The following is a 14,832-nucleotide window of genomic DNA, read 5'->3' on the forward strand; positions in this document are numbered from 1 at the left end:
TTACCCTGGGCTCCATCAGAAGAGGGGTGGTCAGCAGGAAGAGGGAGGTGACTGTCCCTCTGTACTTTGCCCTCGTAAGGCCCCATCTGGAGTATTGTGTTTAGGTCTGGGTCCCCCAATACAGGACAGATGAGGAACTGTTGGAGAGAGTCCAGAGCAGGGCCATGAAGATGATCAGCGGGCTGGAGCATCTCCTCTATGAAAACAGGCTGAGGGAGCTGGGCTTGTTCAGCCTGGAGAAGGCTGTAAGAAGACCTAATTGTGGCCTTCCAGTATTTAAAACGGTATTATAAACAAGAGGGGAATCAACCTTTTTACTCAGGTAGATAGTGATAGGACAAGGGAGAATAGCTTTAAGCTCAAGGAGTGAAGGTTTAGATTAGATGCCTGGGAGAAGTACTTCACAAAGTGGTGAGGTGCTAGAACAGGCTGCCCAGAGAGACTGTGACTTCCCCATCCCTGGAGGTTCAAGACCAGACTGGATGGAGCCCTGGGCAACCAGGTCTAGTACCAGATCTGGAAGTTGGTGGCCCTGCCTATGGCAGGGGGGTAGGAACTTGATGATCCTTTGGGTCCCTTTCAACCCAAGCTATTCTATGATTCTATTACTAAGAAATTTAACCTTAGATTCTCTTCATTCTTAAAACGTGTCTTGAGTTCAGCTATTCCTGAATGTTTTACACTCCAGTAAACAGCTGTAACCTTTAGCTGGATCTAAACACTATTTCATGAGTACTTTAGCCTCAAATTATACATACACGTAACACTAAGTCAATGAGATTAAGTTTAGACTCAGTAAAAGAATAGACCACACCCCTGTGCTACAACAATTTGCCACAGTGACACACATGGCTCAGACCATAACAAGAACAACACAAAATCGAACAATATACTAGGAAAAAATGAAAATAATAATTAACAGAATAGGCCAATGTCTTCCTAAAGAATAGATGAAGACAACCCAGTAATTTATTTTCATTTATTAAATCATCACAATTGTGAACTCACCTCAACAAGTTGCTCTTTCTGCTCTGATAGCTTGCAAGTATATTCTGCTACAGCTTCCAGATTTCCTTCTACTCCTGTGATTTTTAATGCTTTGAGAACCATATGATCTGTGTGATATTTCAGCACATCTGCTGCCAAAGACGTTGCTGCACTGTGGACCTTGAATAGCATTAAAAGAAGGACAGATAAACCTTGGAAGGAAAGAAATGTAGGCAGTACCAAACCAAAGCACTTTGAAGATAGAGCAGTTTTCCAAAAAGCAAAAAAGTATGCCGTTATGCCAGCACACAGACAGCCTGAGGCTTTAATTCTTCAACTGCTATTTAAAAGACAAAGTCCACTGCACTCAAAAACAGCCCACCCAAAGGTAAAGCAAAACAAAAGAGCAGCTGGGTTGAATCAGAGTGTGTGATTATCACACAGCTGCTTTCTGATGATGTTCCAGCTGGAAAAAACAGGTGCATTAATTTGTGGAGCACCAAGCTCAGCATAAGCTGAATAACCACTCTACTTCTTACAAAGAATGTACATGAATAGAACCAGATGCACAGTATCTGAATTTATAATGCATTAGAAATTGACTTTCCATGAATAAATTGCCAGTGATGAAAAGAAAAGCTTGAAAATAATCCACGGGCTTATAACGTAGCTTTAGGAAAGTCAGAAGCACCTATTCTGCAATGAGCACAAAGCCAGAGCTGGGTCCTGAAGAAGACTCAGGAACACTCTCCTAACAAGCAAGGTGAAACTTCCCTTGAAACACATCCCTAAATCCAAATGCACAGAACAGCTGAAATTGTATTTGGAAGGACTCTGCTTGATGGGAGCAATCAGAACCAGCTGTTGCTAATTCTGCTAGTCAGTGGGTTTACCTGTGCCCTGGAATCAGCTCAACTTCTAAAAGATGGGTAAAAACAAACAGAAGCTTGTTGTAGGAATGGGAGAACTTTTTTATCATTGTTGAGTCTTGCAATATTACGTTCACCTTACTAGACTGAATGGAATATACAACAAAGATAATTATTCAGGAAGGGGATTTTTTCAAGCTCTTGTGAACATAAAGGATTTGATAACGTGACCCTGGTGGGCTTTGACTGTGGATGGAAGAGAATGTTTTCTAGAAATGTTGGCAGTTTTTACCCTCTGAACTTTGTTTTCCCTCTTTCTTCTAGAAACACTTCTAGAAGTTCAGAATGAAGGGATTTTGATGGTTTGGTGTACATTTTACATATTTAACCTCAGAAAGGAAGGCAGCTCTGATGAAAGGATATCTGCAACTTGTAGAATTAGGAGCAGGTGGTTTCCATTTATATATAGACTACAATTGTGATTATCTTTTCACGAGAGATTCTTTTAATCTTGATCTAAAAAAGAAATTTCCTTAATGCTGTCTCAGAATAGCAAGCAGGAAAATGATCTCAAGGAACATACCTCTCGTTTCCTCCATAAAGTGACAAAAGATGAGAAAACGCTACTTTTAACACGGTGTCTGTGTTCTCAGCTACCTAGCCTATTAAATCATTTTAATTAGTGTTACTAAATATTTGATTTCATAAAGAGAGAGCTTGTTTGTTGATACAGTGTAGCACCAGAAGTCAAGGACTGACAGGACAGCCTTCAAGCACACTCAAAAACATGGCTACATGTGGATCAGCTACAAATGCTATCGCTACAAGGAACAAGGAAAATTACAATACAATTTGCTTCTACTGATAGCATGAATCCTGCATGTTCTAAAAAGCTCTTGTTAAGGAAGTTTTAATTCTCCACACGTCACAAAAGTGAGGTATATACAATTTGGGATTGTTAGAAATCCAGATCTTGCTACACTTTCACCTCACTTGTAATATGGGACTAGATCGTAGAGCATAGAGCATAGGTAATCCACTGCTTTGTACTTTATGCCACCTAGCAGGTTAGCAGGTTTACAGGAGGTAATTTTCTTTTACTGACACCTGACAAAAACGCTACGTGTAATAAGTATGTAGTCTTTGCACGACATTCATAAATAGAAATCTGTGGGCAGGACAGTATGCTAAGATCTACATTTTAGGAGCTAAAAATAATGCAAACAAAACCAAGGATATTAACAGTTTCTTTTACATACTATTTGCCAGCCCCTTTAGCTTTATGGTCTCTGTAATTACACAGCCACATACTGTTTTCACTGGGAACCCTTCCTTCTCATCAGCTACACAGGAATGCCATTACCCCAAAATGGATTAAAGCAGCTGAATGTCATCCTGGAAAAGCTCTGATACTAGCTTCCTACATAATGGTGACCAAAGTAAAAAAAACTGTTAGTTAAATAGCACACATTATGTATATTCCATTTTCCAGGAGCCCAACAGGTAACATGGCAGGTAACAAAACCAGCAGAAAGTGGTTTGGTAGCCAACTATTTCCAGTCACAGCAGCTCAGATCTCAGTCTGAGCAAGTTCACCACAGGTCTTTAACATCTCTGTACTGTCCTGTAGCCTAGTACAGAAAGCTTCACTGTCCTTAGCATTCACTTTGCTATCTGTTTAAAGGAATAACAATATGAAGGACTTTAAAGGATATCTGCATGCTTTACAATGTTTTGGAAGCTGCCAGAAATCAGTAATTCTGTATTTGGCTCAAATCTGTAGAACAGATAAGGCATTAAGCAAGGGAAGAGGGAGAAAGTAGGATCCTGATCAAAAAACACTATCTATCCTATGTGTAAAATGGGGTAGCCATCTCATATTGTATGTCATGATTTGTGACATCTCATGTTTATGAAAAGAGTGATTACAACAAACTGCCAACTGCCCAGAGAAATACCTGAGTATAATGCATAGTCATAACACATTTTTGCTATACAAATACACACATATAAACAAACAGCTAATGTAAGTTTCAGCAAATTCTAACAAGAAAAAGTATTTAAAACAGGGATGTGTGCTTCCACAAGCAAAATTTGGTTACTACATTTAAAGTAACGATGGTACTTACAAATGCATTTTTATTTGACTGTTGTCAGCACTGGCAATGGGCCTATGTAACCAGTAGATTTCTAATTAGTTATAAGAAGGAACAAAGATGACTGCACACCAGCACTCCGATGAAACTGTGATTCGGCTACTCTAGCCTCTTTTGGTATAGGATCCTATTTTACAGTTTCATAAATGAAAAGAAAGAATTGCAAGGTTTCCTTCACTTTGTGCTTATTTAAACTGGACTTACCTCTCTTTTAAGCTCATTCATACACTGGCATGTTTTTAAAATGGCGACTTCCAAGTCTTCCATGAGATCCTTTGTCTTCTGGTTTTGCTACAAACCAAAGAAAGCAATCAGACAAAACATTACACAAAAAATAGCAAATCCCACTTTCACACATTACTTCAAGATGCTTTAGAAAACAGCTCTGTATTTCTAAGAGTGTTATTTTTATTTGCATATCCTGCGTAGATTTTACTTGAATTCCTTTATAGAGATATGTATCTCCAAATCTAAAACTGATCGCAATGATCACAATGACAGATAATTGTTTGGGGTCAAAAGGGATTTATTTTTGAGTCCTATTGACACCTTCAGGAAGAGAACTTCTTAAAGATTTAGATCTTAAACTCATTGTCTAATCATCTGGAAGTAGAGTAACAGTTCAAAGCTCTTTTTCTTCCTATTTAATGTCAACAACACTCACTTCAAATAAAGTGGTACCTAAAAAGTTATATTGAATATTTTATATTGAATTACAAAAAGATATCCTCCCTTCAGATCTTTCTCAAACTTAAACATTTTACTTTACAAATTTAAACATATATTAGCTCCATTTAGCTTCATTCTGTTGAGTTAGCTTCAAGATAGACCTCCAAACTTGTCAAAACAAAAACACACACAAAAAAACAAACAAACAAACCAAAAAAAACCCCACTATGGAATAAACCAAATGTCAAAAGGCATACACTGGGAAAAAGAGTTCCACAGCAGTAGGTAGGCATCCATCTTCAAAACTTATTGAAAATAATTATCCTAGGTGGGACCATTCACGAGGCTACAGCTGCAAAGATATGAGCACCTCAAGCATATATTAAAAATAATAATCCACCCCAGCCAATATTATCATTTCCTCAGGTATTCTTTAAGTACAGATTGTGTAAAAATATAACAAAACCACTTTAAATATTCAGTACTTACTGCCCTGATCTTTTTTATTCTTTTACGCATTTATTTACTGTGCACACTATAACTCATTTTATGTGTAATTATTTTCCTTTTCAGTAAGCACAACTGAACATTCTTCTAATCCAAATAAGTCTATGGAAAAACCTAAAACAGGACACTACCTGAAGATACCCCTTTGAATTTTATGAGTTTGAATTTTTGCATCAAGGATTTCAGAAATATTTATAATTCAATCAATAGCAATTAAAGTCTCTGGCGTGTTCCAGCTACTTTGCACTCACACAGAGGAATACAAGCTAGCAGGTCAATGATGCTAGCTAGTCTATGATTTAAAGCTGATTTATGTTTCAAGACACTTCTGTTTTAAAATACACTCTTCCATGAATATTCACAGTTATGCTGCCTGCTGAAAGGAAGTGGGATGAGTGAAAAGGAGATAATCACGCAGTCTAAGAGCTCTACATATCCCCCAGTTCATGCATTCCAAGGTACTTTAATTATCAACAATCCCATTTGAATTGCATTAAGTTCCTCAGAAAATATTCACCCTCCGATGAAGCTCTAAACAGCAGAGCCACTTCAGCAAGCTGGTAATGTCTTAACTGCTCTCTGAGTCTTCAGTCATAGCTAGGCTGGATTATTTATTAATGTAAATATATAATACACAAGCCCATGTGTGCACACTCAAGTATTTTCACGGCTCATATACATGCATATTTCTGTACTAGGCTCTCATTTCCATCACCTGAAATGCAGCACGTAAATTATCTAGAAGGGATGAGTTTCTCCAGTAACACAGCTTAGAACTACCCAACCTAAGCAGAGCTTTAGGTTCTTACAGCTATCGCATTCTACGCAGTAAGCATTCTAGATGTGTCTGCATAACAGTAAGATTTATATTCTCTTCAAACTGTTCTACTACATTAAGAACACCTGATGGATGCATCTGATTCAAAGAGGAGAAAAGGAAGAAAAATGCTTTCTCAGAAGAAATACATACTCTTATAATGTAGCTTATACACATCTGTTGTTATTTTAGACTTAAGATTTTGTGCTATGTATTTCCTCAGGAACAAGACTGGAAGCAAGTCAGTAGTAGGAACTGAAATTACTTTTTCCATCTATGCTTTTCCTCCCCCTTTTAGCATGTGTTTTCTATTATCTTCAAGGAACAGGGTAAGAAAATAACAGAGACAGACTTAACATGCTTCTTCCCTAAAAAGGAAAATTGCCATCACTGAAACTTTTAGAAAAGGCTGAACAAAAAGTCCCAGTAAGTCTCTTCTCACTTGTCTTTCCTTCTCTCTACAAGGAAAAAAACAGTCAAGCTTTGGGACATTTTAATTTTCAATAGTTTAAGTATTTTCAGTATTCTGTTGAAAACAAGAAATACAAGCTGTGGTCACTGCCATGGGATCAAGACAATTCCCTGAAGCAACGCATCAAAACACCTAGCTGTTCAAGACTGTTTTTTGACAATTCTATTGATCTTCTTTCTGCTTACAGCTTCATGAAAACCAATCCACCATCAATAGCATAACTTAGGTGTCAATGAATGAGTGAAGCTGTATCACTGGGGCAAGGTGAAAACAGCACTGAAGCTAAAGAAGCATAGTACAAACTCTGGCTTCCTTGATCAGCTAACTTACTCTGAGGAATATACACAATTCTCTCTTCCTAGACCAGAGGATATATGGCATTAAAAACTTCTTTCCAAAGTAGAGGTGAAAAGATTTACTTTGCTAAAAAGCTCTTACAGCTTGCATCCACACTGAAACCAGCTGCTCTAGTTCCATTTTAGCCTGCTTAGACAGCTCCAAAATGTGCTCTCTGTGCTCATGACTGGTATAGGCAGAATCTGTGAAGTCCTCCGTATGTTCCAGGATAACCTCCAGCATTGTTGAAAGATTCTCTTTTGAGAGAAAATAAAGATTCTCACGAAGACCCTCCACCTTATTCTGAAAAAGAAACATATCAATTCCTTAAGATTTTATTTAGTTTTACTGTTGTAAAGTGGAAGGCAGGTGCGCTGTATTTTTCTCTTCTGTGCTTTTTAGTATTTATGTGTTTTCAATGTAGCCCAATAGTTTTCTTGCATCAGACTTCTGGTGTAGGGTGTGGGTTTTTTAAAACAAAACTACTGTCCATTTATCAGAACTAACAGCACTGTTTTCCTTCAGTCAATAAAAAGCTTTACAGTTAAGTAAGTTTCAGAAAGTTGTTATGTACTCAGATTTGGACTGATCTTTACAAGCTTTCCCACAGCCATATTATCAATTTTGAGTGTGTTTAATTATAACAAATATTTAAAATATATATAGATAAATAAAATCAACATTTATATGTAATATATTGAGAAGCGAGGGAGAGAAGACAAAGTGTTTCACAGATCCCAAGAAATAAGACATGGTTGCTAAGTCACTGAGCTACAAGATGCAATTTCAGTTCATAGTATTTCCCTTCAACACCAGTTTGCTCTTATAAATTTTTGGATGAGTATTTGTGTGTGTTTTAAAAATGCTAGCAATTATGAAGCAAAAACTCTTCAACATCAGTTTTAAAGAAGCTCGATATCCTGGTACTTTACGTTTATTTCTACATTAAAGGCATCACTCCCCCCCAAAAAAAAGGAGGAGGAAATGTGAAATGTACCAGGGCACTCTTTGGCAATAGCAAGGAAATTATCATCACCTTTTGTTGGATTCTCTTACATTGTGAGACACTTACTTTAGTTACATTGCTGAAAATAGGTTACTCTACCATTTAGAACTTAAATTATTAAAAAAAAAAAAGATTCTAGTTGAGGGTAACGTATTAAGCTCTAGAAAATAATACTCTTCCCATTCTCACCTTGAATTCTTTGATGCCGGTATATATACTGATGGGAGCCACTTCATTTTCTCCATTTGGTCTAGAGTCAGTTACAATGTCTATTACCTGTTCCAAAGCTAGTCTCATCCGATGAAAAACGCCATCTTTGTTGATACGAGCAGATTCGCAGTCCGGATGCCTAAGACATGTCTTTGAAAGAAAGAAAGCTAAGTATTAAGACAGAGATAAATGCAGTAGTGAAATGAATGCTTCCTGTTGAAGCACATCTGAAGAATGTGTTAGAACACAACAAATGCTTTCTTTTGTGTTAAGTAGAACTCATAGAATTATTCAGAATGTAAAGATACTCCCTTACTCATTTTATCCTCTTATACCTTTGAGTATGGAGTTTAAAGTGAGGTTGAGAAAGAACAGACAGCTATCCTGCCAGTTGCCATACTCTTGATTTATCTAAATTGTGTAAAAATGTGAATACTTGCTGACCTTTGAAGCAGTTAACAGCATCATGGTGCACTTCTCAAGAACAGCCCTAGACGCTGCCATTCTGGCCTTTTTCTTCTCATCCTTCAAATCCTAAACACCAGAAGAAAAATGATTTGGATATTGCATAGTAACTAAAATGTTTACTGCTTATGAGACTGGGAAAAAAACTGTCTTGCAAATGTAAGAAAGCTTCTTGATGATGTCTGGCAGATGCTATTTTAAGGCTAGCACATGATCTAGAACTTGCTTTTTAGAATGATTTTAATTTATGCATTTATTCTTGGCACTACTCAATTCAGATTTCAAAGAAGGAAGATCTCAGAGATACAGTATGTGCTAATTAGGTCACTAATTCCTGTATCCTTATCATATGGCATTATTTATAGAGTAGGAAAGGAAGCAAAAAGCACAACCAAAAACAAAACCTGTGATTAAAAATAGCGTCTGTAATGGTGGGGAGCGGAAGGCAGAGAAAGAGAACACCGACCTTTCATTGCACTGCAGTGAAGGAAACAGAAAATGAATATTTTATATATTAAGTGTTATACTTATCATATACCAACAATAAAGATGTTAACATGCTTAAAAAGCAACTCCTCTGCAGAAAGCATCAAATACAGGAACTTTCCAAGAACTATACAAGGTGAGGGGTATACTGGAAAACCAAATTTTACCTCCAGAAGAGGTCAGCAAAAGGGAAGAACTGAGTCCAAAGTGAGACTGGGGTAGGATGGAGGTAAAGAGGATTTTAGACCCTCAGTGTGTAACAAGAGGAAGGACTTAAAAAGCTTAGGATCTTTCCAATACTAGTAAAGATAGCACAGTGCCTTAAGAGTGTTATGAAATGGATTATCAAATCCATTAAAATCCTCCACTGAAATCAGGTCTAGTTCTCCCCTAGAGACAGAACACCATCATTTTTTGCTTTGTAATAGTTAAAGATCACAGAAGAACAAAAATCTTCTACAGAATGAGGTGAAAAGTGATACTTAAAATACCTTTCATCGTTTTTTATTAATACTTACATTCTGCCTGTCTCCAGTTAAATGGGCAAATTCGACCATTTCATTTCCAAACTGGCTGAATATTTGCACAAACTCCTGGAAACTACTGACTTTTTCTAGCTGTTCCATGGTTGCAAGAACCTGAAAGATAAGGGAAAAAACTGCAGATCGTCAAGATAGCAAACAGAAACCATTATTACTAATTTAGGAACTTTATTTTTTGTGGATGCTTCTAAGCCATGTCATATAAAACGTATGGATTCTGTTACAATTTAAGTACTATAAACCAAAAGCTGGAAATCAAAGTTTAAATTATTAATCATGCTTCAGTCAAAATGTGTTACTTATTTTGAACCCTCAAACACCTTTTCTGTTCTCTTCCCAATATCAAGAGCACCAGTATTACAGGATTTCTTTCCATATTTAGAAAAATGTTCCTACATATTACATTTATAAACATAAGGCCTTGAAAATTATATACTGCTAACACTGCATGCTATCATTCTCAACTTCAAAGTTCAATTTCAGATGCACTGCTTTCAAAGACCAAAGCCATGCTTGCACAATTCAACAAGTGTTTTAGGGCTGGCAAAGTGCATGAAAAAAGCATTCACAAAGGAAAATATTGAAAATTTAGAAGTGAGTTAATACAGCTTTATGCTTCCCATAGCAGCTGAATTTAAAATTGTGAAGATTTTTTTTTGTTTCTATATAAAGCAAAGTAGTAACAAGGTACAGCTTGCTCAAGGTATATAGCAACACGTTAAATCAGCATTTTTGTAAAAGTTCAGCAAAAACTATCACATAGCCTATAAATTATTGAAGCTATCTTGCTGAGGGCACTACAATATGGTTTTCAACAGACATTAACATTAGAATATCTCAGGTTAGACATATAGCATATAATCCCATAGTGATCTTTCAAATCCAACTGACTTCAGGAGGGAAGACAGTTAAAGTAGTTTTCCGTTGTGTCTCAGTCTGGAGATAAGATAGCCTGTGGAAGTTTAATGAACTGTACTTAAAAGGGAAAAACTTCAACTCACTTTTTCATTTCTATGCCAAAAGAATTTTCCACTGAGTAAAAAGCAGCCTGCATACTTGATCATGATAAATTTCCCTGTCCCTGCAACCCACAATCTACTGCAAGTGTTCCATGCCATAGTAGACTGCAATATCAGTCTGAGAATGTTACATTATGCAGTCCGTTCCATAAATGCTGCAGAAACAAGAACTTCCATTATTCAGATATTGAACCTCTGTGAGCAAGGATGCAAAGGACTGAGAAGGAAGCTACACAACAATGAAGATGTGAAAATGGCTGTGTAAGAGTAAAAGCAGAAAAGTGAACGTGAGGAAAGGAAAAAAACAAGTTAGAGTCCAACTTTCTTTTCCAAAAATGGATGGCCACTCCAAAAGTAATGCTTCCTATTCCTTTCCACAAAAACGAAAACACATACAACAAGCACAATCACACTATTTGACAGAGCAAATTCTCAGCTACAAAACACTATTTCTCAACATAGTCACGACCACTAGACATGCATTTTCACCAGCAATGAACAAGAATCTTCATGTTGTGCATGTGAAACTTTGCACCAGCAGAGATGACCCACTCTCGCTAAATGCACTACTCCTCACTTCTCTCTGCTCCCATTCACTGTTAGGTCTCCATAAATGTTTTGCAAGTGCCAACAAACGTCAATGGGTGCCATTTTTTCTGCATGGAGGAATTCAATGACACACCTTTCCTTCATACACACTTCCATGTCAGATACCATTCTTTCAGACTGTCCCTCTGCTACCACCTGTCACACAGCAACAAAATGAAAGAGGATTTTGGCAGGAAGATTCCTCTGCTGCTGCCACACCACCAACATCTGCTTCTGATGTTGTGGGCTAATGTAATAAAATAGGAGGCATTACTTTCTGAGCAGCTCCCATATAGGAGTAAATATATTTAATCTTCCTTGGTTTAAGTGAGTATTCCATGAGTACAGCCTTGGTTGCAAGAAACCACTGTTTCAGTTTCCCTAGAGCAAATGTTTCTGTCATGACAAATCTTGTCAAATACAAATTTCAGTGCAAGCACACACGTTCCCATTATAGCTAACAACTGCAGACATTTTAGGTGTAAGTGACATTCTAAGAAACTACACACAGAAAGAATATAGATAGCCTAAATTATCTAAAGCTTTTTCACGAAGCTGTTAAGATTCTAAATATCCATTATGTCTCCATTATTTTTAAAAAGTTATTATTTTACACTTTCTTCAACATGAAGCACACAGACACTAAATAAAATGTGAGGAGTGGTGTTCCTCAGGGCTTGGCATTGGAACCACCATTACTTAATGTCTCTGTCAACAATATAGACAACGGCATTGAGCAAGTTTCTGGACAACATGGAAGCTATGTGGTATAGTCAATGCCCTGGAGGAACTTGACAAGGCTTGAGAAGTGGGCCTGTTTTAATGTCATTAAGCAGAACTAGGCCAAGTGGAAGGTGTTGCATCTGGATCAGGGCAATCCTAAACACAAATACAGGCTGTGCAGAAAATGGATTGAAAGCAGGTCTGGGGAGAAGGACTTGGGGGTCTTTGTTGATGACAAGCAAATCATGAGCTGGCAGTGTGCAGCTCAGACAGCAGACTGTATCATGGGCGACTACTAAAGAAATGTGGCCAGCAGGTCAAAGGAGGTGATTGTCCCTCTCTGCTCCACTCCTGTGAGGCCCAACATGGAGTACTATTTTCAGCTCTGGGACTTGCAGCATAAGAACATGGAGCTGTTGGAGCGAATTCAGAGGAGGGCCACCAAGACGATCAGAAATGTAAAGAAAGGTAGAGGGAGCTGGACTTGTTCAGCCTGGAGAAGAGAAGGTTCCATGGAGATCATATTGCAGCCTTCCACTGCTTAAAAAGAGGCTTACAGGAAAGCTCAAAGGGGGACTTTTTCCAAGGGCGCGTAGTGATAGGTAATGACTTAAGCTAAGATAGATTTAGATTAGATATAAGGAAGAAATTCTTCACTATGAGGGTGGTGAGGCACTGGAACAGATTGCCCAGAGAAGTTGTGGATGCCCCATCCCTGAAAGTGTTCAAAGCCATGTTGAATGGAACTTCGGGCATGCCCATGACAAGTGGGTGGAACTAGACGGTCTTTAAGGTCCCTTCCAACCTGAACCATTCTGTCATACTATGAAAATGGACATTTTCAAAATTCAGAGTTTAAGTATGTAACAGAAAGATCAAGTTTCTATTAATAGTTAAATTAAAATTCAGTATTTCACAGCACTGCGAATGTCACTCTTCAGACTGCAGTCTTAGGCTGACATCACTTCAGGGCACATCCATATTTTTATTTAATCTGCATAGGATAGCAACACCCCCGCTATCTGTCACTTCTCTACTCATTGTTCTGGTACTCCTAATTTGATTGGTGACAGTAAGTGGAGCAAGAAGTAAACTTACTGATGAGGTGACCAGTTCTGATAGAGAATGAAATAGATTTTGAAAGGCTGGAAAGATGTGGGCACAGATTTAAGAAAAACACATCACCTGAAAACACAGAGATGGTATATATGGCACAGAGGATGCACAGGCATGAACAGAATCATCAAGATCATCAAGCTAAGATTACAGTTTTGCAGTAGATCATCATTCTAGAAAATCTCAATTAGCAGTCAATGAATCATCTTTCTGTCCTTCAGCATTTTTCCATTCAACTACTCTTGATTTAGATGAGGAAGATGAGTGCTGTGTTCAGTTTTGGACCCCTCACTGTAAGAAGGACAGAGAGGCCCTGGAGCATGTTCAGAGAAGGGCAATGAACCTGGTGAGGGGTCTGGAGCACAAGTCTTATGAGGAATAGCTGAGGGAACCAGGATTTTTCATTCTGGAGAAGAGAAGGCTCAGGGGTGACCTTATTGCTCACTACAACTGCCTGAAAGGAGATTGTGATGACGTGGGGGGTCAGCCTCTTCTCCCACATTAACTATCAATAGGACTTAGGAGTAGATAAAATAAATTTCAACTTGGCCAGTCACTGAGAGAAGGGCACTAAGACAGCAAATCAGTGCTGCTAAGCCTCAAGTCAGACTCAAGTAGCTATTATAGGAATGCAGTTTCCAAATCTTGGACTTGGCTTACTGTATAGCATCTATAAGGCACAAAATAAAGCCTGCCTGGAAAGCATACTGGGGAGAAAGATAGTAAGCATGAAAAGTCAAAAGAAGAAAGAAAGGCTCTCCTCTAGATTAGGAGTTGAAAATTAATGACAAAAAAAAAAAAACAACCAAAGAAACAATAATAAAACAGATTTTCTAGGATCACATTTTACAAGTGCTTTTTTTTTCTCTATTTTTAATTTATATTGTTCAGTAGGGCATTAATATCCTACAGTACATGAAGTAGATTTTACTCAAAGTTAAATGGCCTTCATGCACTATTTAGATCAGGTAAGTAGTTTAAAGCTAAGTTTCAAGACATAAGCTAAACTGCACAAAAAACTTTTAATCTGTAAAGCTTAAAGGCTTTACATAAAATGTAAAAAGTCATAGAAAGTGCTACTCCTCTTTATTCACAGCCATCCTATTTTGGATATTTGGTATTAGGCACATGTAAAATATTCACTTTTACGTCTTTATTTTGCACTCGCCCCTAGAGATGCAATGAAAATACCACTTCATTTAAAAACAGTCTTGTGCAGGAACAGCACATATCAGTAAAACAAAACAAAAAAGAAGCTATAAATACCTTGTTTCTAGAAGTTATTATTTGCTTAATGACCACTCTGTCTGCTAACACCAGCACTTTTGTGACTGAAGAAAGTAACAGTCTTGCAGCTTTTACCACTCCTGTTTTGTCCGTAAAGATCGTTATATGGCTATCAGATTCCGGATGATCCAAGCTTGCTACATCTGTAAGCTGTGCAATTGTTTCACCTATAGAGAAAAAAATAAATAATTACCATTTCATACTAATTATTATTTCATACTACTGCACTATTCTTAATGCTTTTGAGGTATTTCAGAGCAATCCACAATTCCTTTTTATTTTGCTTTGTTTCCTTTTGTTGACTGTTGGTGGCACCCTCTCCAAATTTAAATCTGTATGATTCAGCACCACTCCATACATCTATCTGTATGTAACACTTATTTTCTTAGAACAGTCTGCAAATATTTAGGTGGAAGGGGTGGTGTCATGGATTATCAAGGGAGAAAACACTCATGGAAAATATTTCTGATTTTAATATCAAAAGTTAAATCAATGTCAACACTTGCAGAGCCATCACACTAAAGGAATGGTATGTAGCAAATAAAGAACTACAAATTCCTCTCTACTTTCCAAATTT

At 37.5% G+C, this 14,832-nt stretch overlaps 1 protein-coding gene across 1 annotated transcript in view; it reads right to left on the reverse strand.

Annotated features, from left to right (window-relative positions):
• The window catches only part of CTNNAL1 (catenin alpha like 1), a 55,324-nt gene that overhangs the window by 16,108 nt on the left and 24,384 nt on the right, over positions 1-14,832 (reverse strand). Inside the window, exons 3-9 of the mRNA XM_065753537.1 lie at positions 14,235-14,422; positions 9,499-9,618; positions 8,474-8,563; positions 8,009-8,179; positions 6,916-7,116; positions 4,217-4,303; positions 1,009-1,167 (exon numbers count right to left, since the gene is read on the reverse strand). Of these exons, the coding sequence (XP_065609609.1) occupies positions 1,009-1,167; positions 4,217-4,303; positions 6,916-7,116; positions 8,009-8,179; positions 8,474-8,563; positions 9,499-9,618; positions 14,235-14,422 (1,016 nt within the window). The remainder of the gene's footprint in view (positions 1-1,008; positions 1,168-4,216; positions 4,304-6,915; positions 7,117-8,008; positions 8,180-8,473; positions 8,564-9,498; positions 9,619-14,234; positions 14,423-14,832) is intronic.

The sequence above is a fragment of the Cyrtonyx montezumae genome, unplaced genomic scaffold (genome assembly GCF_038088225.1).
Source record: "Cyrtonyx montezumae isolate F1298 unplaced genomic scaffold, pur_monq_1.0 scaffold_8, whole genome shotgun sequence".
NCBI lineage: Eukaryota > Metazoa > Chordata > Aves > Galliformes > Odontophoridae > Cyrtonyx > Cyrtonyx montezumae.